Source organism: Trachypithecus francoisi, unplaced genomic scaffold, assembly GCF_009764315.1.
Source record: "Trachypithecus francoisi isolate TF-2019V2 unplaced genomic scaffold, Tfra_2.0 Lachesis_group2, whole genome shotgun sequence".
NCBI lineage: Eukaryota > Metazoa > Chordata > Mammalia > Primates > Cercopithecidae > Trachypithecus > Trachypithecus francoisi.
The window spans coordinates 130,964,402-130,991,005 of record NW_022681465.1 but is presented as its reverse complement, the minus strand read 5'-3'; the positions used below and the strand labels follow the sequence as shown (position 1 = coordinate 130,991,005).

Sequence of the window (26,604 nt, the reverse complement as noted above, 5' to 3'; positions counted from 1 at the left end):
CGTTTTTTTCTAAAACTCTTTCTCACTCAAGATCTCCTGTCTTGTGGATGGGCTGGGTCACTGTTATTGTCTGCCATATTGCGATATGGTTTGGTGATTTGACCAAGGTCATACATATAAGCAGCTGGTCCTGGAGTTAGAACTAGAACTTCTCAGTTATGTGGGGCGGAGGCACAGAGATGTGAAGGGTCTTGCAAGAAATCATTCAGCAGGTTTGTGTTCAAGCTGTAACTCCTATTTCTGAACTGCTGAGTCAATGTTATTTTGGAGGGGCTCTCTATTTTAACAAACATATTGCCACTAGTAGTAACATCAGTGTAAGATTTGACCTTCTATATGTGCCAGGAGTGAGATATACATCAGTATATTAGCATATAGTACATCGCTGGATGTGCAATACACACTATAGATTGTCCTAACAACCTTGCAAGGTTAATATTGCTAATAGCAATAGTACTATGTTATTGTACTAATATATCACACATGTTGATATTAACAATAATCACATTATTAGGCCCACTCTACAGATGAAGAATCTGAGGTTCTGACATACTGTTGCCCCCTGCCCAAATTCAGAGCTAGAGGATGGTACAATCAGCATCTGAATTTTCAAAGTTCTTTCTCTTTTTGACCACCTCTAAACTTTCTCATCCTATCTTTGGCTTGTACAATTAGACTTTCCTAGACATATACAGCTTGCAAAGCTGAAAATATTTATTATCTAGCTCTTTGAAGAGAAAGCTTCCTGAGACCTGATGTAGACAGTAAGCCTCACGTGGGCCATGATTGGCTTGATTCTTGCTCTATACCCATTGCTCAGCCCTGTTCCCAACACACAGCAGACATTCAATTGTTGTTTGAATCGATGTAGTTAATCTTAGCTCTATGCTAACACCCATCCTGGAGTTTTAACATTACAGAGTGCTTCTTTCCTCCTGAGGCCCTGGTAAGATCTTGGTTGTTTTTCACTTCTGCTTAACTGGAATCTTTGTACCTTGCAGGAAGTGCATTGAACCCTGTGGCAGCATTGCTGAGATTGGATGCCTGCTCTTTCTCTCAAGAAGCTACAGTGCAGTAATTAATTCATTGTTCAAATTTCAGAGCAGGCTGGGTTTTAATCCCCTCTGAAATTGGTTTCGGATGTGGAAGTCATAGTTTTCCACCTTCTAATTGCAACAGGGAGATAATGCGGCATCAGTATCGCAATTTTGAGCATGGCATTGGGTTGGAAATAAATATCATTTAAGCTTTGAAAGCGTGGCTGCTTGGAAACGTTTTCTTTCCTATTTCACAAATTTAATGCAGAGAAGAGGCTGTGCTTATTGAAAAGAATTATTCCTTGAGCTGCCAAAAAAATTAAACAGGGGCATTTTGAATTCTAAGTAAACAGTCTTTCACTCTCAAAGTGAGTTTCAAGTCAGATGGAGTGACTTGTTTGCATAGACTTGCTGAGATAATATTACCATCGAGCTGACTGAATTTACATTACTTTTTGTCATGCTGTTTATCTACATATACATTGAACTTTGCACAGGAAGTCATTCCTGAGCAAGGGTGACTGTGTCAGAGTCTGAAAGAGACTGGAGCAAGAGGAAAAAACATGCAATTTTGTAGCTACTACCTGGCTAATGTTTTTCTTCCATCACCTTGGTCTTAATCCTCCCCTTTCACTTATGCAAAGAGGAGTCAAATTCTGTTTGGAGGATCTTGGAGTTTATTGAAAGCCTTTGAACTACATAATGAAAAACTCAGTCTTTTGTTCCCTCTATTAGTATAGCAATGTTCTGACTTCTTCCTATACTCATTGTAAATAAAGGGTTTTTCAAACAAGAGTCTTCTGACAGTTTTAATACCTGTCAGAAGACAGGTATTAAATTGGTATGTGTTTGCTTTGGGACCTCCAACAAGACAGAAAACAACATAGTTTTTAGGAGACACAACTTATTGTTTGTATTTGTATAGGGCTATATGCTTTTCACAGCTCTGACTCTAAGGCCTCTTGACATAGAATCATAGTTTCCCCATATTATTGATGAAAAGATTAATTAATCTCTGTGCGCTTCAGTTTCTTCAAGGTCATACAGCATGTTGGAGTCAGGTAAGATTACGCAATCTCTTCACCTCAAACATCTTTGCCATGTAGATATTTTATTTAGTATCTTGCCCTCCAGAAACTCCCTGAAAGAAAGCCAGGGCACTGAAGTGATGTATAAATCCCAAGTTGAAGCCATGGGCTCCAGCCTTGTATTCTATGAGGTACTTTTCATCTTCACTCTCCCAAGGCATGGGGGGTAGCTCTTGCATTGAGCTGGCTCTATACAGAGAGGAAATCTAAGATACAAGTCAGACTAGCTCTTCAAATCCTTCTTTGTTACAATAAGAAAATCTCATTTGAGATTTAACTCCAAGAGTAATGACAGCAACAACAATAACAAAAATGGTTAACTTTATAGACGATTATGATATGCTAACCACTATATGCAAGCTTTCATTTAGTTCTCATAGCAAATATATGAGAAAGGTACTCTTACCACCCCCCGTTTTACAGATGGTGAAACTGAGATTTAGGGACACTATCACATATGGGAATCTGGATTTTGAACCCAATGTGTCTGACTCCAGAGTCTACACTAGTAGCCATTCATGCTGCCCTCTGTGTGCCAGGTGCTTTTCATACAGCATTGCCAATTCTACCAATAACTTCACAAAAATAGAAAGTGAAGAGTCTAGCTCAAGGTCACAGAGCTATTAAGGAACAGTTTCAAGATCCAACACTATGCCAGCTGGACTCGTTCCTTTTATGCTGAGGTGCTTTGCCCACTGCTAGGGGGAGATCTGGCCCTGTGGCAAGGACTGCCAAGGCCTGGGTGGGAGGATGCCACAGGCTACTTACCACATTCTTGTAGAGATAGTATACCACCATCCTGGCCAGGCGCGAGTAACACCAGTGGCCGTGCACAAGCAGTAGCTTCTTGAGATGCTTAAAGCGGGCAATGGCAAAGTCGCTGGACATGACAGCCTGAGAGGGGAGAACAGACACATCAGCTTCCATCCATGGCTGCCAGTGCCCCAGAGGGACTCTCTCAAGGGCGTTGCTTTGGTCTAGGCCCGTGGCCAGCAGAGTCCTAAAGACCCCTTGTTGTGGTCACACTTGGGTAGCTTTTTGGATTCTGACACCCCACCATCCCTTCTGGGAAATCCAAATCTCACTAGAATCCAAGGAGGGCAGATCAGAAGGGATCAGTGGTCTAAGGTGGCTCTGCATCCATTTATCCAGCAAGCAGGATTTGTAAACAGGCATGTTCAAAGAGTACCATAAACTGTGTCTTGTTCTGAGTAATCCCAGGGGCAGAAGACGTATTTCAGCTCCAGGTAAAGGAAGAGCTGTCACTTAGCTCCATCTGTGACTGTGGCCCATTATGTATCAGGCACTATACTAGGGATGCGATGGTTAACCAGGGAGAAGGGACTTCTATTCAAGCAATTTTCAATCCTCTGAACACTTTCACCACCTCTTGAGGCAGGCCATTGGCTCCATTCACAGATAGAGCTAAGTGACAGCTCTTGCTTTACCTGGAGCTGAAATACGTCTTCTGCCCCTGGGATTACTCAGAACAAGAAACAGTTTATAGTACTCTTTTGAAAACATGAACACTGAACATGCCTGTTTGTAAATCCTGGTATAAATTTTGGTCTAATTCCCTGTGCCTCAGTTTCCCAATCTAAAAAATGGATAACAATCCATTAGAGGGTGTGATGATTATTAAAGTTCAGTGAGATCCTAAATGTGAAGTGTCTAATGCAAGCCAGGATGGCTTTGAATGTGGCCCAAAATTATGAGACTTATTTTTTTTGCAGTTTTTTAAAACTCATCAGCTATAGTTAGTGCATTTTGTGTGTAGCCCAATACAATTCTTCTTCCAATGTGGCCCAGGGAAGCCAAAAGATTGGATACCCCTGGTCTAACAGATTGCTAGCATATAGGAGACACGCCAAAGGGTAACATTCAGAACTATTCTGCAGCTTCCCCTTCAATGCTCTCTATCCTCATCAACAAATTTAAGCAGTGCCAAATGTTTACACTGGTGGTGGAAATACAATTGTTAATGGCTCAAAACCCACAAACACAAAATGTTGTCTGTTTTAATGGGAACGTTTAGCAGTCAAGTTAGTATTCTTTTTTGAATTTTGACACTATGAAAGCGTACATTTGCAAAATGATTTCCAATGTCCTTATGTCTGTCATTGCTTATGGAGGGCATTGCAACTTTGGATGTGGGTGGATGTTCTCAGGGAGAAGTTTCTCCAACACTCTGGAGATTTCCTTATATGTCAACTATGGACCAAAAAAAGGAAGGAAGAAACGAACAGTTGCAGAGAACAATACCTGCATGCCTTCCTGTCCAGATATTCCAATTCCAATATCAGCAGCTTGAATCATGCTTACATCATTTGCTCCATCACCTGAAAGAGAGGTCATGAGGTATTTTTGGTTCAACTGCTCAGTGACAATGAGGTAGCTCTAAAGTGTCCCCAATTATGTACAATTGAATCCTTTCAACATTAGTGCTATAGAAAGTCATTGCTATAGTACTTTCTTCTTTGGACAATAGGTCCACCATTTTCTTTACCATTCAACAAATATAGGACTTACTGTCTTTTTTTTCTAGGCACAGTGTTAGGTATTGGGGATATAATGGTAATCAAGAGACTTGGGCAGTTTTCAAAAAAAAAAAAATGCCTTCACAAATGTTACAGTGAACTTTACTGATCAGCAAATGGAGAAGTTGAGCAACTTAGAGACTTGGCAAGGGTAATTCCACTAGAGAAAGGACCCAGGATAAATGGAACTCAGATCTTTCAGATTCCAGGGCCAACACACTTCCCCCAGTCAAACTTGAAATACTAACCATATCAAGACAACTGGACAGCTTGGACAGTGAAATCATCAGAAATTGTCAATGGTTTCCAAGGAGAGGGATGATATTCTGCTTTGCTTCTCAGTGTAGAAAAATGAGATTGACTCATGTTTTTGAAATACATTTAGTCACACTGAGTTCCCATTCAATGAACTGAGTTGTTTCAGGAAACTGGAGGTAAGGCATAGAAAGACACACACACACACCACACACACACACACACACACACACACACACGGTCTCCTTGTATACCAAGACTGTTCAAGATCTTTCTGTGATGAGAGAAATGTTCTATATCTGCACTGTCCAATACAGAAACCAGTAACCATATGTGACTACGGAAATTTTGCTGGTGAAATTCGATTTAATTAAATTTAAGTAGCCACAGATAGCTTTATATAGCGAGGCCTTCCCCAGAAGCTAAACTCTCCCCAGTGCTTTATCTTTTAGATGGGAGTTCAGCAAACTTCTTCTGTATAGGGTCAGATGGCAAATATTTTAGGTTTTGTGAGCCAAGAAGCAAAACTGAACAGTTATTCTTGCTGAAAGGCTATTAGTATTTTATAAATTTTACATTGAAAAATAGAAAAATCATTCTTAGTATCCATACAAAAACATGCCGTGGGTTGGATTCAGCCTGCAGGCCATAGTTTGCCAACCCTTGTTGTAGACTATGCTGCCTTCATTCTTTTCCTGGCCCTACCTGTTTTCTAGCAGTTTCTCAGAATAAGCCACAATTAATATTTATATTATTATGATATAGAATTTATATTGATATTTTATATCTTTATATAGAAAGATAAAATTTATATCTTTATAAAGATATATCATAAGTTTATTATATGATGTATTATGATGATGTAGAATATAAAATGGGAGGGAGAGAATGATTCTTCTCCTAGTTATCTGATGACACATTTATTGGTCTTAAAAATTTTGCCATAAGTAGCCTTTATTCTAAATTTTTTTTGATTTCATAGCAATGCATAATTTTAATCATCCCCATGGTAGAATAAATCCAACCTTTAACCTCTTCTGTTAGTGAACCAGGAGAAGTAGAGGTGTGAAACCATGCTATTTCTTGCCACGCTGGTTTTGTTTCTGTTGCTATGGGAGTGAAGCCAATATCTGACCTCAGAGAAAATCATTCTTGGGCCATTGCCTTGTGTGTGTCTGAATTTCTGAAGAGGACAATTCCAGGCATAAAAGTAGGATGTCGTTGCTAAAGGTTTGCTCTCTTCTTTCTTTCTGGCCCACTCTTGTTATTCTCTACTGTTCTTACCTGAAGACCAGGAACAAAACCGTCATGTTTAATAGGGTTTCTATTTGAAATGTCAGGAAAGAAAATCTTTTCTCATGCCTGTGTAGAAGGAGGAGAAGCTGGCAACATCTGTAAGAATATCCCTAAGAGATATCCCTGTCCCCATTTCATCCTCTAAGAGAAGGCAATATTTACTATGTGCTTGGTATGTGCTGGGCAGGGGATCCAACAGTGAATAAGGCTGACATGATCTTTCTGCTCGAGGAACTCGAGTAGATGTTCTACTGAGTGAGGGTCTACTGAGGAGGCCATCACAGAAGGTATGACAGTGCTTTGAGCTATGAGTCCTGGTTGCTGTGGGAGCCCCCAGGGGAAAGCAAAGTTAGGTGGGATTGGAAGAAGTGTTTTACAGAGGAAATAACTTGTGCAAAGGCCCAGAAGTGAGAGAGGACACGGCCCAGAATGGTAAACAGTTTCATTTGTTGGAACATGGAAAGGCAAATGTTGGAGAAAGAAAGGTGACCACAATAAGAGCTGTGGCTGAGGGTAACAGAAGATCACAAAGATTCTTTTAAACCAGGTTTGGTTGTTCCTGAAAGGTGTTAAGTAAGTGCAGTTTTCATTTCTCTGTCCCAACATGATTAAAGTTTAGCCCCCTCTGAAAAATTCCTTATCAACCAATGCTAGCATCTATTGGTGATATGCTTTGTGCTGGCCTCGTATTTAGAAATAAACACAAGTTAAACAGGAGACAGTTCCAATCTTTAAAATCTCCCCACCAGCCATCAACACTCAGAATACTATCAAATCCCTAAACACCTGAAGCTGTGCCATGCACAAAGTATGAAAGGGAAAATGATCTGCATCCCAGAATTAAGATGGTCTGAGTATATATCATTGATTAAACTACCTGGATGCACTGAATTCAAGGCCCCTGCTGGTTTTGACCTCCATCTAAATCCTGATTTATCTTTAGCTGACTTGCTAGTTCCAGGAACTTTGATGCACTGTCCCACTTCATCCCCTAGTTGCTGCATCTTGATTGTCATTTTGAACTCTCTCCCTCTAAGACAATGACTCACAGCCTAAACATTCTGACTTTGAGACCTGACCTCCCACCTCTGGTCCAGTCTTTCATCAGATCATCCCTGCCAAGGTGCCACCCGCATCTCAGTATGATGGGTACCTATGGAGAGGGTCATGACGTGCAACTTGTCTCGCACCAACTTGACTATCATACTCTTCTGGAGTGGCGTGGAGCGGCAGCACAGGACGGACCGACAATACTGGGTCAATTCCAGAAACTTCTTCTCTAGCTTTCCTTGGAAGATGGCATTCAATGTCTTCCCATCAATGACCAATCCAGCTTCTGGAACCACAGCTTCTGAGGTGATGGATGGTGTCTTGGAAGGTAAGTGGAACCCAAAGAGCTTGCGGTCTGGCTTCTGTAGTTCATGAAATTGCTTTAGCTCTTCCAATGCATAATTGAGGATGGATTCACAGGTCTCCTATAAAGAGGCATAATAATACAGTATTTTGTAAGCAACCTTGGAAATGCATGTTAACAATTTCACTTTATTCTATAGTAAGATAGTCATAAAAATCTACTACCATAGAGATTACTTATAAACTATTCTCTAATTTTTACATTTCTCTGCAATATATGACATAACATCAAAGGAATATTAATTTGGAACCAAATTAACAGACAAAATAGAAGACACTGCTTGTGAGTGGGAGTGAAAATAGCTCAGCAAGATGGAGATAGATACAAGGATGGCATAATAAATAATACTAATATGATGGTAAATAATGACAATATGTCATGCTGGTATGGTGCTTTGTATTTCTCAGAGGTCATTTAAGTTCCCCTTTGTTCCTCAGAACATTCCCGTGTGGTAGATAGGGTGTGTATTCCCAGTCTTAGAGATGAGGAGATTGAAATGAGATCTTTAATAACTCACCCAAGATCATCCAAACTTAGTAGTGGAGTCAGGATCATTACCACTTGAACCGTGGCTTCCTAATTGAAAAAATACATTGTCCCTGTGTTTTTCCATTGTTGTATTCCACGAAGGGTGCTAAGAACTGTGGCATGAAGCATTGATCATATTGGTTTGAACGGACTATGGTTATGAAAGTCTTATTGATGGAAATAAACTTATTAATTTTTTTCTGGTGTTTGCCTTGAAATATAGTGAGAAAGTATTTCCTTTTTCAATTTTTTTCTTCCATTACTTTTGATTATATCAAAGATAGTCATATTTTGATTCAAATTTATTCTTGATATCAACTTTTCTGAACATCACTTTTTAATAAAGTCATGGCAGAAAACAGCATTCTCAATTCATTTTTATTATACTTTAAGTTTTAGGGTACCTGTGCACAATGTGCAGGTTACATATGTATACATGTGCCATGTTGGTTTGCTGCACCCATTAACTTGTCATTTACATTAGATATTTCTCCTAATGCTATCCCTCCCCGATTCCCCCACCCCATGACAGGCCCCAGTGTGTGATGTTCCCTGCCCTGTGTCCAAGTGTTCTCATTGTTCAGTTCCCACCTCCAAGTGAGATGCGGTGTTTTGTTTTCTGTCCTTGCAATAGTTTGCTCAGAATGATAGTTTCCAGCTTCATCCATATCGCTACAAAGGACATGAACTCATCCTTTTTTATGGCTGCATAGGATTCCATGGTGTATATGTGCCACATTTTCTTAATCCAGTCTCTCATTGATGGACATTTGGGTTGATTCCAAGTCTTTGCTATTGTGAATAGTGCCACAATAAACATATGTGTGCATGTGTCTTTATAGCAGCATGATTTATAATCCTTTGGGTATAAACCCAGTAATGGGATGGCTGGATCAAATGGTATTTCTAGTTCTAGATCCTTGAGGAATCGCCATACTGTTTTCCACAATGGTTGAACTAGTTTACAGTCCCACCAACAGTGTAAAAGTGTTCCTATTTCTCCACATCCTCTCCAGCACCTATTGTTTCCTGACTTTTCAATGATCGCCATTCTGAGTGGTGTAAGATGGTATCTCATTGTGGTTTTGATTTGTATTTCTCTGATGACCAGTGATGATGAGCATTTTTTTCACGTGTCTGTTGGCTGCATAAATGTCTTCTTTTGAAAAGTGTTGATATCCTTTGTCTACTTTTTGATGGGGTTGTTTGATTTTTTTCTTGTAAATTTAAGTTCTTTGTAGATTGTGGATGTTAACCCTTTGTCAGATGGGTAGATTACAAAAATTTTCTCCCATTCTGTAGGTTGCCTGTTCACTCTGATGGTAGTTTCTTTTGCTGTGCAGAAGCTCTTTAGTTTAATTTGATCCCATTTGTCTATTTTGGCTTTTGTTGCCATTGCTTTTGGTGTTTTAGTCATGAAGTCCTTGCCCATGCCTATGTCCTGAATGGTATTGCCTAGGTTTTCTTTTAGGGTTTTTATGGTTTTAGGTCTAACATTTAAGTCTTTAATCCATCTTGAATTAATTTAATCAATTTTAATATCATTGTTTTCTTTACACGGGTCTTCATTTTACATGTTCCTTCATCCGTGGCAAGGGATGATGATTTTACATTTATTGAAGTGCTAAAAGTTTCTTCTAAAAATAATATTCAAAGTGAGTCAACTTATTAAGTAAAAAAACGGTACAAGTCATATACAGATTTTGGAAAAAATTGTGAAAGCAGTTCTGAAGGACCAGGGTTAGGGAACACTGATCTTGAGATTTCTGTCTGGGAAAATGTCTGGCATAACTTTTTTTTTTTTTTTGAGGCAGAGTCTCACTCTGTCACCCAGGCTGGAGTGCAGTGGCATGATCTCGTCTCACTACAACCTCTGCCTCCAGGGTTCAAGTGATTTTCATGCCTCAGCCTCCCAAGTAACTGGGATTACCATCATGCACCACCATACTTGGCTAATTTTTATATTTTTAGTAAAGACAGGGTTTCACCATTTTAGCCAGGCTGGTCTTGAACTCCTGACCTCAAGTGATCCATCTGCCTTGGCTTCCAAAGTGCTGGGATTACAGGTGTGAGTCACTGCACTCTGTCCTGGCATAACTTATTTTGGAAAGAACAAAGACATAGTCTATTATTCCTGTGCCTACCTTTAAGATGCTAAATTGAGTGCTGCAGGCACTAGAATATGCATAGAGCCCGGGGGGCCACAGAAAGCAGTTCTAGGAGTGTGCACTTATACCAGAGGCACTTATCTGGAAAGAGATCAAAGTAGTCCTTTGGAAGCTGGGACTGGCACCAATTATATAAATTCCTCCAATATATGACTAAAGCAAGTCATTGGAGACATAAGCTTTAAAATTAAATCATCTCTGAATTTACTTATATCCAGCTTTTAAAATAGTACAATAATTACCATTCATTGAACATTTAGAATGCCTCCTGTACTGTGGTAGGAAGCCTCTAAGATGGTGGTTCCCAGTGATCTCCACTTCCTGGTATTCATGCCCTTGTGTAATCTCCTTTCATTGACTGTGGTCTAGACCTAGAGACTCCTTTCTGATGAAGGGAATTCTGCAGAAGTGATGGGATGTCACCTCCCATATTAGGTTATAAAAAGACAGTGGCTTCCAATTTGGTGTTCTTTCTCACTTTCTCTTGGATGATTAGCCCTGAGGAAAACCAGCTATCATGTTGTATAGCAGTCCTGTGGAGAGGCCCACAGAGTGAGGAACTGAGGCCTGCTAACAGTTATTTTGGTGAATTTGGAAGCAGAACTCCTTCCCGTGCCCAAACCACCCATCTGTTGAGCTATCAGATGAGCCCACAGCCCTGACCAACAGCTTGAGTCCAACCTCAAGAGAGACCTTGAGCTAGGAATGCCCAGCTAAGATGCCCCTGAACTCCTAATCCACAGAAACTATAAGATAATAAATGTCTGTTGTTTTAGGTCCTAAGGTTTGGAGTTATTTGTTATGTAGTAATAGATAACTAACATAAGTACTGTACTAAGTAAGTCGTTTTTTTCTGTGATCTTATTTAATCCTGCCAGTAATCTGTGAAGTTAATAGTTTTAATCTGTTTTACAGATGAGGAGAATAGAAGTTCAAGAAGAATGTCATTTGAACCATGTTAAAACTTCAATACATGTTGTTAATTATTATTAACAAAATTATTACAATAGTAATAATAGTGGTTTCAGTATTAGTTCCTATCTAATACATTAGTTCCTTTTAAAATTCCTTGGTTGATGAACATGTCAGTGATTAGTAATTCTCTCATCTTTGGGATAAGAATTCTGAGGTCTAGGTAGATCCCATAACTTCATTATTGCTTTAATACACCTAGCAAAGAGATAGTAATCCTAAATCAATTTATAGTGAATTAGGCAAATTAAAAACCTTGGAGGAAATATGTAACTACACTAAACTAGGGTTTAAATAAACTAAGACTTAGAGTATATTTCCCCAGTTTCTGGCTTAACATTTTATTTTTCATCCCAGGTAAAGAGATGAAAAGACTAATCTTACAGGTTTAGTGAGCCCAAGGGTGTAGGCACGGCTGAGGATTCAGGCACTATCCTGGATGATACTGGACAGAAAGAACTGTCATTGACTGAATTAAAGGTGGAGTATGGCTGACTGTTCCTTAGGAGCTTCGGCTGTTTAACCAACGAGCAGATCTCCCTCTGGCTGACTGCCTCACTGGTTTGCAGATGTTCTCCTTCTAGAATTACCTGGAGTGAAAGAATCATTGCAAACCAAATTTCCATTACAAGCAGGACAGGCAGGCATGGGGATCAAGCACTCAAGCAAGCTGAAAATTACTTCCCTTCCTAAGCACAATATTAAAACCCAAGTTTTCCCTGAGCTTATTTTCATTTTGAAAATTCATTAAGGTTTAATCTAATAATCTGTGCACCTGACAGGAAAGTAAATGATTTTTCCAATTCATCTAAAGATCCTCTGGCATTTTTCATAATCTGCACTAGTTTTATTTTTAAAAAAGAGGTGTATATTGTTGCTTCATGGAGTAAAAATGAAATATAAACCTCCCCAACATTCTACTGTAGGTCTACATCAGCCTCAGGCAAAATTTAGAGTCCAGAGTCTTCTCTCCTTCCTTTCCTCTTTCCATCTTCTTCCCTTTTCTCCATGGTATGTCCTAGGTGTAGGTGCCCTAGGGGCCCTATGCCCACACCCGCGCAGTAGAGTGCTCTTCTGGTTTATATCCTCCGAGTAATCCAACCCCTGCTTCCTTCTGATAGGAGCACACATCTCAGTGCCCACCCCCCATCTTCATTAGCCAAGAACATGTGGTGGAGCTTGACTTTCTGCAATTTGAATTGTGAAAACAGATACTTCCCCCTGAAATCAAAATGATGTTATAGCTTTGAATATGCCTCTTCAGCTTTCCCAGTCTTCTCTCCAAACCTCACTCCCTGCCACTCATAATCTATTCCGGTTGAAAAGTGCCATTTTTAGAACTTTGCTTCATTCTTTCTCTTATCCCATAGAAACATATTGGCTTTATGCATTATTCTTTTCAGGTTTTTACTCCGTGGCAGACCAGTTTGACATATAAATTGATGCTGAAAATTTAAGCTCAGAATAATTTCAATTTAATTGGAACTTTTTCAATGGATAAGTTAGTCTTAAATAGTGAGAAACTGACAGTTGAGATTCCATAGGCAAATAGTGTGGTAGAATGTAAATAGCACTAGCTCAGTTCTAGACTTAGTTCTACCTATCAGAAACAAGCAGGGTAAACCTGAGCAAGTGACTTAGCCCCAGTAGTCTTCAGTTTCCTTATCTGTGGGGGAAATGGGGAGACTAGACCAACAGTAGAATTTGGGAGAGGTAAAACTTTCTAACAAGCAGTGCCAGAAGTAATATAAAAGAGAGCAGCCAGCCATGTATGGGGATGAGATAAAGGATATTGGGCTGGATGACTTCCAGGGTCCTCCAACTCCAAGATTCAGTGATCTGTTGGGGGCTGGGTGCTTCCCTGGTGTACCCAAATCCCACCTAGAAGCCTGTATCCTCTTGGTCGAGGGGTTGCTGCTCTACACTTTGATATCTGCAGATATCAATACAGAGGATCACCTCACCTGATTCTCTGTATTGATGGTGTAAACAGTGTCAGTCTGATCTAACAGTCTGCAGGAATGGGCAATGTTGACCGCTGTCTCCTGCTTATCTCCGGTCAAGACCCAGAGCTGGATCCCAGCCTCCCGCAGAGTGGCAATCGTATCTGGAACTCCTTCCTGTAGCCGGTCTTCAATCCCAGTGGCTCCTGGAGTGATCAAAGACAACAGAGTTCACATTTGTGGTAAAAGAGTAGTTGCTTAATTTCCCCAAAGCCCTGTGAAGCCAGGCAACGTTTATTACATAGCATCACTGTGCTAGGCTGTGCACCTAGGATATAACAGTGAACTAGATGGAGCTGGTCTCTACCTCTGAGTTCAATGGTCATTGAATCATAATTTATAACTGAGCTATGTAATGAGAGAAAGTCAGGGTACACTGTGAATATATACCAGGAGACCTGAACTTCACCTGGAAAATCAGGGTGGGCTTTGCTGAGGAAGTGCTACTTAAACTGAGACCTGGGAGATAATGCAAAGAGGTGGCAGAGGAGGAAAATTCCAGGTTGAGGGATCAGCATGTGTGTGAAGTCCCAGAGGTTAGAGTAGAGGAAGATGCAGAAATGGAGGCAGAGCAAGGTGAGAGATGAGGCCAGAAAAGGAACTTAGGAGTGCTGGATTGTGCAGAGCCTTGTCAGGGCCTCAAAGGATTTGCAATTTATTTGGTAGTAACGAAAGCTATTCAAGGGTGTTATGCTGGGGAGTGACAGAATCAGTTTTGACTTTTAAGAATATCATTCTAGAGAAGAGAATAGGTTGGAGATTGGAAAAGCAGGGTGAGATTCAGAGCTAAAAGCTACCTAGGAGGCCAGGCAGGACTGCAGAGGAGAGGCAACAGTAGCCTGAACTGGCCTAGCAGCAATAGGAGTAGAAGTGAAAGGACTGAAATCTTTGCCCTGCAACTGATCAAAGCAGAATTAATAGGGACTCACATTTTTGATAATATTCTGGAAATTAAACAGGCAGATTCCATAATTTTTGAAGGATCTCAAGCTTTGCACCAGCCCTGATGAATAGATATCCAAATATTGAATAGTTGCTAAGTGATTAAGCAAAAATAAATCTGCTTTTCAATTGAGATTCATTTCAGATCACAGACTAATGGCTACCCATTTCACTCTGGGCAGGAGCATGGCATTTTGTTTCTTTTAATAATCCATAGTGACAATAGGTTGGCAAAGTGGTTACGTTGGATGCATACTGAAAAGATTATTTCATATTTTGAGACCGCATGAAGGCATTACAGCTTTTTAGTGGTGTGCCAGTTTCTCAGTGGAAAGTGGAATTCTCTTCTGAGCCCTCTCCAAGCCATCTTGAGGGGAGACAAAGAACCCCACTATCCTGAAATGTGCCTGTTTTGCATCTGAGGGCCATATGCACAGGTAAACAACCCCATAAAAAGTGATGGCTTGAGCCTCATCTTCCCCTACTAGCGTTAGTCTGGAAGGTGAGAGGAAGCTCACTTATTACAGTGAGGCAGGGTGAAGGAGAGAGGAGGAAAAACACATTTATTTGTGTGAAAGAGAAAATGAAACAGGAAGGTTGTGAAAGCCTTTCCCAGCTAGGGGAAGCCAGCAGGTTCTGACAAGTGTGTTCTCTTCACACAGAAGAACCAGAGGAACACCTCTCATAGAGTGAGCCTAGAGTGCTGTCCCCAAACAAAAGAATCCTCTGGGAAGGGAGAAAAGGGATCAGGTGCCTGAATGGGATGACTTCCTGGTGGCATCATGTGGTAGAGTTGTCTGGCCCAGCCATTCTCTGGTTCTTGTTCAAGTGAGTTCTTGTGTTCAGCTTTAAAGGGGACCTTATGAGGCAGCAAGCAGAGGCTTTTGCAGCCGAGACATAGGAAACCAAAGGCTGAAGGATGTGGGGAGCTAATGCATTCCATTCCCCAACCCCATTCTGCCTCCTCGGCTTGTCAGCCATCCTACTTTACAGGGACTTTGGATCTTTCCCTTTGAACTCCTGTTTGGCTGGGCAGCTGGAGGCATGTGACTCATCTAGAGGAGAAGCCAAGTCTCAGAGGCGTGTGTCCCTATCTAGAACTTGGTCCTCATCCCCAGGTCAACATTGTCCACCAAGAAGAAAGAAGGCTTTTTGCCATGTGGCCAGTGCACACTGGGCATTGCTTACCAAGATTTTGCTCCCAAGGCATGAGGACATTAATCCTGTTCAATAAAGCTCCTCCTTCTTAGCAATGCTTTTCCTCCAACAGAAAGCACAGCTTGTCTCTTAATCAGTCTCTGTGCTTCTCATCTCTCTGTCAGCACAGCAATCTAACTTCCATGCTGCAGCAATCAGCAGTTTTTGTAAAGCACAGATCTGTCCTTGCTTTCACCCTCTGCCCTCTCCAAACTTTTCGCAGCTGATTGACATGGCCTGTCATAATCTGGGTCCTGCTGATCTTTCCTGCCTTCCATCATTTTCCCCAACTCTAGACCTTCAACTGAGTCCTCCCCCTCTGCCTGATCAGCTTCTCTTCTGGCTTTCAGTTCACTGCCTTCCTAGACCCTCCCTCACCCCTGTGCTAGGCTGGCATCTCCTACTTCGTGCTTCCATCCCACCTGGCCCATCTGCTAGCCCAGCTCTCACCACAGTCTGTTGAAATTTCTTGCTCAATCATCTGGTATCCTCACTAGACTCCAAGCTCTGGGAGGGCAGACTTTTTGGCTCCTGTCCCTTGTTGCAGCCCCAAAGCCTAGCATGTCATTTGGCACATAGTAGGTGCTTAGCAAACATTTGAATGAAGGGAAGAGTGTGCTATTGGAAAAGCAGCCAAACTCAGAGGCTTCTTCCAGCAGGGAATGCAGGAATGCTCCCAGAGCATCCTCAGGAAGCTGTGTGTGGCGTCTGGGTTGGGTATTGGCACGGCCCATTTGTGCCAAATACCTGGAAGGGAACCCCAGGGAAGGTTGCTAATGGAGACATATTAGTAGTGTCAGAATCAGGGCCAAGAGCTCCCTTCTCAACTGGCTGCATTCCTTTTTTTCCTATAATGATGACTTATTTTTAGCTACCAAGTAAGGTGAGTTGATTCTCCAGATGCTGTGCAGTTTCCATGAGAAGCTCGTCTCGGTTGTCGAGGGATGCCTCAGCCTCACGCCGGAAACTGGCCCATCTCTGGAAGTCCTCTTCACTTAAAACCTACAGGATGAGAAAAGGCTCCTTAACAATCTTGGGTGGATCAACAAGATAATTTCCTCTCTCTTCTCACCTGCTGGGCCTCCTATTGGCCTGTTTGAACTACCCTACATAATTAGATGGGGCTTTCTTAATGATTTTTTAAAAAAATATGTACATCAATGAAGATTTATCCTTGTGTTCCATTATCACTAAGAATCTGTTGTGCTCAGATCACTGGAGATGATCTGGACAGACAAGGTCCCTGTATGCCTAGGCTTATATGCTGGTGGGTAAGAGGTATTATCCAAATAAATAATTTAAAATAATTATTTCAGGGAATGCTTTATAGAAAATGACTGTGATATGAGAAAGTGTGATGGGATAGAAGAGTAACTGAATAGGGGGCTGCCTTCTTTTGGAAGTTTAGGTTTCCTCGACAAAATGACCTGCAAGCTGAGATCCAATGATAGAGGGTCAATCATGGGCAAGATCAAGAGTTAAGGCTGTGGAACGGCAATGAACTTGGCCTTCCTTCTGTTCCTTGAATGAAAGATGGAGAAAGTTCAAAAATGAGGCTGGAAAGAAAGCAGCAGCCAGATCTTGCATAACCTGTAGAGCACTCCACCAGGCATGGTGTCATACACATGGAGTGCCCAGTAGCTGGAACAATCCAGCTAGCGGCCACATCTTCTTCCTTCAGAGTCCCATTTTAGACCCTCCTGTTGACATTACATGCATATGGTGTCTTATAGCAATGAAAGATTATTTTGTTCAAGCATCAAATATTCCTCAAGTCCCTCTGCATGGCACTATAGAGAAAACCAAAGGGACACAAGTAGGCCTTTTGCTTTTGAGGAATGCATAGTCCATTAGGGGAGGCAAAATATGCACAAATGACTTCAATAGAAAATGGTGGTAAGGCATTGGGAGTGATACCTGATGTAAATGACGAGTTGATGGGTGCAGCACACCAACATGGCACAAGTATACACATGTAACAAACCTGCACGTTATGCACATGTACCCTAGAACTTAAAGTATAATAATAATAAAATGGTGGTAAGGGTGTAGTTCTGATTCAGAGTATTGGTAAGCATTTGTCGCTGTCCCAGCTGCTGCACATGTGGTTACTTTAATCTCCATGACAACTGCATGAGGGAGGGCTGATTAGCACTATTTTACAGATAAAACTCAGAGAAGTGAAGAAATTGCTCAAGGTCACACATCTAAAAGTAGTGAGATTGGGAATACTACCCAGGTGGTTCTGGCTTTAAAGTGGGCATTCCTGATCTCTAATGCTACCCTAAGAACCACAAAAGACATGAAAAGCCCTGGGGATTTATGCAAGAAAACCCATGTCTAGCTATCTAGAAATGTGTGCCCATCATAGCACCCCATTAGCTTTGCTTTTAGGTGACTCATTCGTTGTCCACACTCTGCAATTTGCAGCCCTCACTGCCTGCCTGCCTGCCTTGCAGAAGCTACAAAGTCAAAGATCTTGCGGAGCATGAGTCAGGTAATCTACAAAACTATGGCTGGGCTGAGTGCAATGTAATAGGGAGTTGTAGGGACTGTGGCCAACCACAGAACACAGCTGAACATATCCCTCATCACAGGAATCAACTTCCTGGTTGTAGCTGATTGCTGTCATTCCAGAATGAAAACAGTTGGCCAGATCCTCTGAATTTTTAAAAGAAATCGGAAATCTAGATTTTTATGTGACCATATAAAAGCTCCCCAAATTGAAAGGAAAATAATGCATGTCTAAAAAATATAATTGGAAAGCAAAATCATAACTGAAAAAATGTCATCAGTTGCGTGTTACCCATTATACATATAATGAAAAGCAGGGCATGGCAAAGCCACACAGATACGGGACCTAGCTCTTCAGATTTTGACTTCAACAAAATTGTCAGTGTCTTGGGTTTTTGTGGCAAGTCAGAACGGCTAATCTTGAAAACGTTAAAACAACCACCTCCAATGGTCTTGTATAAAGAAAAAGAAGGTCAAGGCCATTCAGCTATTTAATGATATTCAAAGCATGCTTGGAGGAATTTGTTCTTACCTTCTTGGCAATGCATAGTGTGCGCAGGCCATCTCTTGCATACAAGTCTAGATGCTTTTGGGTCCGGGCTTGGATTTTTCTCAGTTTCTTTTCCACATTCATGTCAGGCGCTGTCAAATAACCATTGTCCCACATGAGGCCATGTACAAATGCTTAGGGATCCCCATCCCCAACACCCTGAAATCTTCTGTAGTAGACTACAAATGCTTTAGAGAAGGAATCCCTTACAGCCCACCTTAGAAACACGAAGGAGCTCTCCTGTCAGGTTGCCCTGGAAGATAATGCAGGGAGTCCTTACATTGTCTGCTCTCTACATCTTCTCATCAAAAGCCTGGCTGAGTAAAGTGCTATGTAAGGAAGGTAGGTGGTCTAAGGTACTGTTCCCAAACAGCTGTTTGCATGAGAACCGCCTGGGAATTTGGTAATTGGGATTCTCAGGTACAATGACAGCCCAACTGAATCAGGGGACTAGAAGTTTAAATCTTTATTGTTACCTAAGGTGTTTTTAGTTTATTCCTGGATGGCCAACTGACTTTGGAAACTGTTCTCTAAGACTATTTATCATCTTCTCTGTCTTCTACTTGAGGTCTTATATCAAGTTAGGTCCCAAGACATCTACAAGCCTGGATCTCATTAGCTGAGTTCTTCATCTCATTTGTTTTGCTGAGCTCAATGCAAGAAATAGGTTTGGAGAAAACTTTTCTTTTTGCATTTCCTATGAATCTAGTGTGAAAAATGTGTGTGTTGCTCAAAGTCCCCTTTGTAAAGTTCTACATAAGTTTCTGTCAGAGGTAATTTGTCTTTTTCTCTTGAAATTCCAATTCCTTTATCTAATTCTATAATAGGAAGTTTTCAGCCAAGGTTGGCTGATGTGGGGTAGGATTGAGTCCATTCACCACTTCTTTTAAACTGCCACAGACATCATTTATCGATCGCTTGTAAAACTGAGCTAGCTTTCAGAATCATTCCTTACCAGGGCTGGATTGAGATTTTTAGACATCTTAAGATTGAACAGAATTTGTATACCTCACCCATCCTTGTATATATAATGCAAAATTAAAAATATAATTCTTAACAGAAAAGTATAATGAAGTCCAATAGAACTCTGATTTTTCCATGATACTACTCCAAGGCTGTTTTTATATAATATAAAACTTGTTTCAAAGATTATTTTCTCATTTTTCAGGTGTTCCTGGTGCCTTAAGCATAGTCTTCATTTATGTATCACCTGATTCAGCACTATTTACAATATTTTATTTCTAAAGACACCAGCTCCTGAGATTAAACCTTTTTGTCTTTTACTTGCAAGCCTTGGAGTTTACCTTCTTGCTTAGGCTGCCAGGAACCTCAGCATCAAATTGAATATTTAAACACCATAAATATTATTAAACTTGAGGTTATTTTCTCCCTCCTTTCAAAGTTTTGCTTTTCAATTCTTATAGTAACATTGTGTGTGTCTTTTATTGAAAGCATCTCTAATCCATTTTGCAATCAGGTGAGGAGCAAATAAAGAGACATCTCCAGGGCAGTTTGGATGACTGTTGCTGAGGGATAGAGTGCCGTGGCTCCCTTGACTCAGAAGTACTGAATTCACTTGTCTGCCAGAGTCTGGGGATAAAGAGAACTAATTAGCTCCCTTCCCATTCTACACACTAATCAATCCCCATAAACCTATTGGCCCTGATCCATAGCTCATAATGCAGGAGGCACAGGGCTGCCTGGGCAATTCTGAAGCTTGGCTGGAATCTACTATCCTGGGAGAATCATAGCCCCATAACTGTCTTCTTGTTAGCAATCAGGAAGCGGCTGCACACTAATTCATGCTGTTCCAAAATTGGACACTGATATGTAGGGATTTTGGAACATTTTCCTGGCTCAGTGCAAGTTTATGAAAATCCATCTGGGGGAGGCTGGGGAAAAGGATAATAAAGAGGAACACCTGAGGCTTCACAGAGTGTACCAAGCCCAGTGCAGAATTCTGGCAGCATGGAACAAATTCTGACCTGGAATTCAGGATACCTGGGTCTGGGATTTAACACTAGTTAACCATGTTGCCTCTTGTAAGTCCCTTTTCTTTCTGAGTTGAGTTTGCTTTTCCCCAAAATGAAGAGTTAGGACTACAATGTGCTCCATGGTAAGATAATGGATGCCCTAGTGCAAAAGACTGTGTGGATAATCCATGTTCAAATGAGTTTGGAAAACTGGGATGAAGTTAAAGATGTTTATCTGCTACAAGACTGTATAGTCTTTAAATATGCTAATAGACACTGTGATTCCCTAGGTCCAGGAGATGTAAAATGCAGCATGTTTTATTTTTATTTTTTTATTTTATTATTATACTTTAAGTTCTAGGGTACATGTGCATAATGTGTAGGTTTGTTACATATGTATACTTGTGCCATGTTGGTGTGCTAATGCAGCATGTTTTAAGGATATTTGAGGAAAGCATCTTGTAGGTCTGTATTCCAGCTGGGACCTGCTGTACCAGGTGACACTACAACTTGAGCTTCTTATTACCATTCCACGCTGCTTCTTCAATTATGGAACTCTCTGTGCCTGGAACCCTGGTAAAGCAGGACTTACCGCAGGCTGGGTCTTCCAGCAGGTCCATGATGACCGAGTCGGCACCCTTGGTGTAGACGATGATCTCACCAGTCAGTGGGTGCCTCACAACCACAGACATTCTCTTCCTGACAGAGTCAAAGCCCAGGGTGCAGAGGAGGCTGAAGGTGAGGCAGGTGCCCTGGGGCAGGCGCACAGTCACCTGCTCAGGCGTCCGGGACACTAGTGTGAAGCTGTAGGCATGGGCAGCGTGCACCAGGGCGGCCTCATCAGGGCTCTCAGCCTCATAACAGAACTCGGGCCTGGCCAGGTCTGCAGCTGGGGTTTCCAATGCCTCCTCCAAGGAAGTGCCTGACCCAGACCCCAGGATGTCGCCCTGGTCCCACATGCTGCTCCTGTAGCCACCGTCATCGGTGGAGTCACCTCCACTGCATACAGACGCATCGTCTCTCTCATCTGAGTCCGTGGTGGCCACGTTGGCCCCTAAACTCTCCCTCAGGTCTGTGTCAGAGGGTGCAGTGGATGAGAATGACTGGCTGAGGCTCGATAGCTTCAACCTCTGGAAGAGCTGCTGAATCTTCTCCAGGGACGTCCCCAGAGCCTTGCTTGAGGGTTTGATGGTGACCTTGTGGCCAAAGGAGGAAAGTAGAACATTACTCTCAATGTTGGAAATAATACCAAGTTGTTTTATGCAGAATATGAAGGTACTTTTGCAATAAGTGAGGCTAGATGTTTCCCTCCAGCCCTGAGACTCTAAGCATTGACAATGGTCATTTTCCACTATCTTTTGATCGTCCCACTCTGAGCGTGGACAAAAGAAGGAAAAGGAGATGAGAATCAGAAACTCATAGTAAGGGTTCACATTTCCTGAACTCTCACCATGAATGCTTCTGCTTTATCTTTGAGTGCAGTATCTCATTTCATCCTCCCAATAATGCTATGGGATGCTATCATCAACCCAACTTATGGCTGAGGACATTGAGGTACAAAAAGTCTACATAAATTGGCCATGATCACCCAGTGTGTAGGGATTAGAGTTGGAACTCAAACCCGGGTCTACTCGACTCCAGAGGCTGGACTCTTGGGAGCTACCTGCCAGCTGAAGCTCCCACATTAACCTGAAAATTGGGAGTTGCATACTGTCTTTCCCCAAATGGTACTTCTTCCCCTTTTAAAAATGAGTTAATTTTTAAGATAAAGCTTTCTGCCTCCCAAAACTTCCTGAAGACTTTTGATAACTTGCTGACTTTTGATAACTTGCTGAGGTGATTTTCAGGGGGGTTTGGAATCTGGGCATAATGAAGGGAGGTTGTAGTTTAAGTGTCTGGGTGAAACTTCTTGTCTTGGTTTCATAGTTGTAAGTTGTACCACCTAATTATTCTCATCAGTAACTCACAGCGGCGCTTGGCTAAGAGTCTGTGGAAGATTGAAGGTAAATTCGCCTTCAGTAGAGTTTAGAGTATAATTTTACATACATGACCATTCAGCTGCATTTTTTTTCCCCATGGGAAACATCACACACAGTATTAACTATTTTAAACCCATATATAAAAACAGCAGTATAGCACAATATTACTAGAAACCATTATGGAATCGTGTAGATGTATGAGCCATATGTCCTTCATTGCCCTACTTGAGTTTTCTGAGCCACCATTTCTTCGCTTGTTAAATCCAAGGTCCTGCCTCATAGAGTTGCTGGGTTGAGAGGATTAAATGATAATACAGGTACAGGTAAAGTGCTGGGTATGGAGCCTGGCATAAAACCAAGTGCTCAGTAATCACTAACTCTTAATGTCTACCTACAGACACATAGACAAAGTTTGAAAGCTACACAGATAGCTCATATATATCTTTTTCCATTTTATTTAAAAATGAGGAAACAGATCTAGGGAGGGTAAAGAGACCTGTTCTATGTCTCACTGTGATGAAATGACACTGTTGCTAAGACCCAAATTTCATGTCTCCCTGATCAGAACTTCTCCCCTCTCCCCTACTCTGCCTTCTACTTCTCTACTTCCTTTACCCTCCTCCCCCAGCCATCGCTAGTCCTTACCCTCTGCCTGGGCTCAGTGGTTGTAGACACCATGACAGAGTTGCAGATGGTTAAGGCAAGGAAGAAATCAGCAATGGAGGAAGTGGTGGAGAGGGAAGCCTTGGCAGGTCTGCTGTCTGACAAGGTCTCCAGCCACAGGGCAGCATCTCGAACCTTGGTCAGTAGGTTTTTATCTGGAGTTACATCTTTTTCCTGGAAGAGAAAGGCCAGAATGAGAGTCTCTTCTGGGAAGGAAGCCTACTCCAGAAGAATCTTCACGTGCCTGGGGAAAGGATGATGCAGCTTCATTGCAGTCTTGCATCCAACATGTTTTCCTCTCCCACAGGTCTGGCCATTGCCAATTGTTATTTGAGTCCTTCCTGTCTCTCAGTGCCACATATCCATCCATTACCAGGTGCTGACAGTTCTTCACGCTTAGTGTCTTCCCACCATTTGTGTTGCTTCCAGCCATGCTAAGACCCTCTATCCCTCAATCCTGAATTTCTGCACCAGCTGTAAACTAATATTGTTGCCTGTCACCTTTTTTATTTTTTCTAACCCTATGTATCACCTGCAGAGTCGTCTTAAAACTCCATTTCCTCCTGGTATTCTTGACTTCAAAAAACCTTCAGGAGATAGGTGTTGTTAGTGTGATCAATTATTTGGCATTTAGATTCTTTAACAGTTTGCATTTTCACTCTTTATTCCCATACTTCTCAACATGGACCCTCAGCTCAGCTCAGCCTGGTGTTCTGTTTGCTGCCTCTTGGATGTATACTCCTCCTGTATTCCTCTGATCACACCTTGCTTGAAAAATCCTCTTCTACCTACCAAAATCCTACTTCAATAACCATGGGAAGTCCCACTTGTCCATGAGATCCTATGTAGCTCCCAATGAATTCTTTCTCCTGAACTACAATAGCAGATTCTTAACTCAGAATGTCCACAGGAGTCAGGCATGTAAAGTGAATGAGGAAGGTGGGCCAAGGTAGAGATGAGGACATTATGGGGTGGTGGGAGCTATGAGACCTAGCAAGTCCTACCCCTATCTAACTAAAGGGTAGCTACTGCTCTGCTGAGTGCAATGCTCCAATACTGGTCTAGTTTGCCAAGTCTCTTGATTTTTCAAGATAAAGCAAAGACGATGCATGACCTATTTTTTTCTTTTATTCCTATTCTTTTTTTAGAAGAAAAAAGAGGAAGAACTGGATCTGACCCATGGATTTCCAAATTTTCACATCTTTGTAGAAGTTATCACTTGAACTATCCCTTTGGAATTCACTACATATTGACCTATATTTTACTTGTTGGTTTATGTATTTTCTCTTGCTCTGGCTCCTCTATTTTACCCCAGGGATTGGATGCCAGAAAAGCTTCTTTCAGGCAGTGAGATCTTAACCAGAGCAGAGGTGGTGGTGGCAATGGCAGTAGTGGTGTCTGTCTCTGTCTACCTCCCCACTGGCATCTTGCTTTGGCCTCTATTTTAAATTCACTTTTCTTATGTCCATGTTTAATCTCTCTAGAGATAAGGTAAGAGCCTCAAAGATAGAGAGGTGGAGTTTTCCATGAGGCTGTATTTCCTAGAGCTCTAACTACAGCTTTTTTGAAGCAACAAATGCCAGCTCTCAATGGTTAGATATGACAAAAGCCATTTTGCACAAGGCTTTCACATAAGATCATTCCTATCAGCGTTCAGATTTCACAGCTAAATCATAGTTTAGAAGAGAGTCAATGGCTAAAAATGATAGACTGAGGGAATCTTGATTAATTTGTGCAAGGTGAAGACTGAGGGCCAATAAGCTTTACCCAAGTTGAGAGTTTAACAAAATCCCTTGAGAAAAGAGGCCTCAGGCTGTTTTCTGACTACCAAATACAATGACTCCAAGAGGTCTGATTCTGTCCTCCCTAGGGCTGCTGGCACAGGTGAGAGCCAGAGAGTAGGAAACTCAGACATACCCCACAAGAATGGGGCACACACTCTTCAAGAATGCCAACCTTCATTCTAGGTGCTCTTCAAAAGTCAACAGTCACACCCCAACTTGTTCATACCATCGTAAGAAGACAACTTCCAGAAAAAAGTCTGCTTATCAGAAGGAAGAGTGCCAATAACACTGAATCAGACCTGCATTTCCTTCCATTGCCCGGAAAACAATTGTGTGAATTATCCATACCATGTGGTGTCATTATTTCCAGAAAACCTGAGAAGGGCACACACATATTATCCCTGCTCTCTGCCTTTGACTCCAGTATTCCTGGTAGGAGCTCACATTTGTGAAGCTCTTCCTACCTTCCCAAGCAATGTCATTTATATAACTTCATCAGATTCTCATAGTCCCAAGTTGAGATGAAATGAATCCCGACTTAATTAAAACCCATAGAGATGGGCTGATTTGACCAAAGTTGCCTAGTGAGTTAGTGTAAAGCCAGAATCAGAACTTGGACTCCTGAACTGCTAGTCTAAGGTTTTTCATTTCTGTGGTCACAGTAAAGTAGCTATATTCTCTTATTAATGTTTCTCTGCAAACTTCTAAAACCAGATTCCAGGGACCATCCAGTTTTTGTCATCAAGGCAGCAACACCACTCAAGGAACTCTAAACTTATTTCTCAACAAAGTAATGAGAGCTTGTATTCATGTGGTGTTTCTTATGTTCTGGTGCATCCATGGTCTCATTATATTCCTGCAGTAACATTATCTGTTTAGTACCATTATCCTCCCAATTGTCTCTGTATTTCAGGTGAGGAGACTGATGCCCAAGGAAGTTGATTGTCTTGCCCAAGGTCACACAGTAAGTGGGAGGAATTCCTTCAGTTGATTTCAGTTAGTCTGATCCTAGAATTCATAATCTTAACACCTATATCAGGCAAGATCCTGCATGTGAAGGAAGTGGCCTTTGAGACTTGCTACCACCCAGGGTCTTTAGTGTCTGGGTATCTCAAACACAATGGATGCATTTGTATATCTAATCCTTAAGGCTCAGCAGGTAGTCCATGAGAGTAATAAAAGGGATTATGAAAACTTTCTTTTTTCAGAAAATATATTTCTTTTTTAAGGGGAGGGTACTTGAACGAGATGCTGTTAAATCTTACCACCACAGGTACCTAAAGTTGAGGAACAGGCTTGGAGTTGTCAAAGCTAAATCCCCTATTTTCCTGATGCCAAAATTGAGTATCAGAGAGGAGGAAACTGCTTCAGATCACACACTGATTTAGGGTCAGAACTAGGACAGTTTTCACATCACCTGACTGCCATCCTCTTATAACACACCGCTTTGCTCCAAGCTATGCGTTATGTATTTCCAAATGCTGACACAGTTAAAATGTTTCAAGTTATTTATTCCATATTCATTTACCTGTTGGTCTATAAGTGCTATGAGGGCAGAGACTGTCTCTGATGTGTCCCTCATGCCTGGTGGATTGTAAGCACTCAAAACATTTGTTAACTGACTCCTTTCTAGGATACCACAATAGCTCACCTCTGATTAACTCCTGCTGTCTGTTCATTAAAACTACTCTTTGATATATTTCC

General features: G+C 41.5%; 1 protein-coding gene across 5 annotated transcripts in view; it reads right to left on the bottom strand.

The window, feature by feature from the left end:
• ATP10B (ATPase phospholipid transporting 10B (putative)) overlaps positions 1-26,604 on the bottom strand; it is a 280,240-nt gene that overhangs the window by 31,532 nt on the left and 222,104 nt on the right. For all 5 annotated transcript variants that reach the window (XM_033180385.1, XM_033180386.1, XM_033180387.1 and 2 more), the window contains 8 exons: positions 23,099-23,290; positions 21,067-21,670; positions 18,484-18,593; positions 16,313-16,439; positions 13,260-13,444; positions 7,367-7,688; positions 4,388-4,464; positions 2,894-3,019 (listed from right to left, as the gene is read on the bottom strand). In XM_033180385.1, the coding sequence (XP_033036276.1) occupies positions 2,894-3,019; positions 4,388-4,464; positions 7,367-7,688; positions 13,260-13,444; positions 16,313-16,439; positions 18,484-18,593; positions 21,067-21,670; positions 23,099-23,290 (1,743 nt within the window). The remainder of the gene's footprint in view (positions 1-2,893; positions 3,020-4,387; positions 4,465-7,366; positions 7,689-13,259; positions 13,445-16,312; positions 16,440-18,483; positions 18,594-21,066; positions 21,671-23,098; positions 23,291-26,604) is intronic.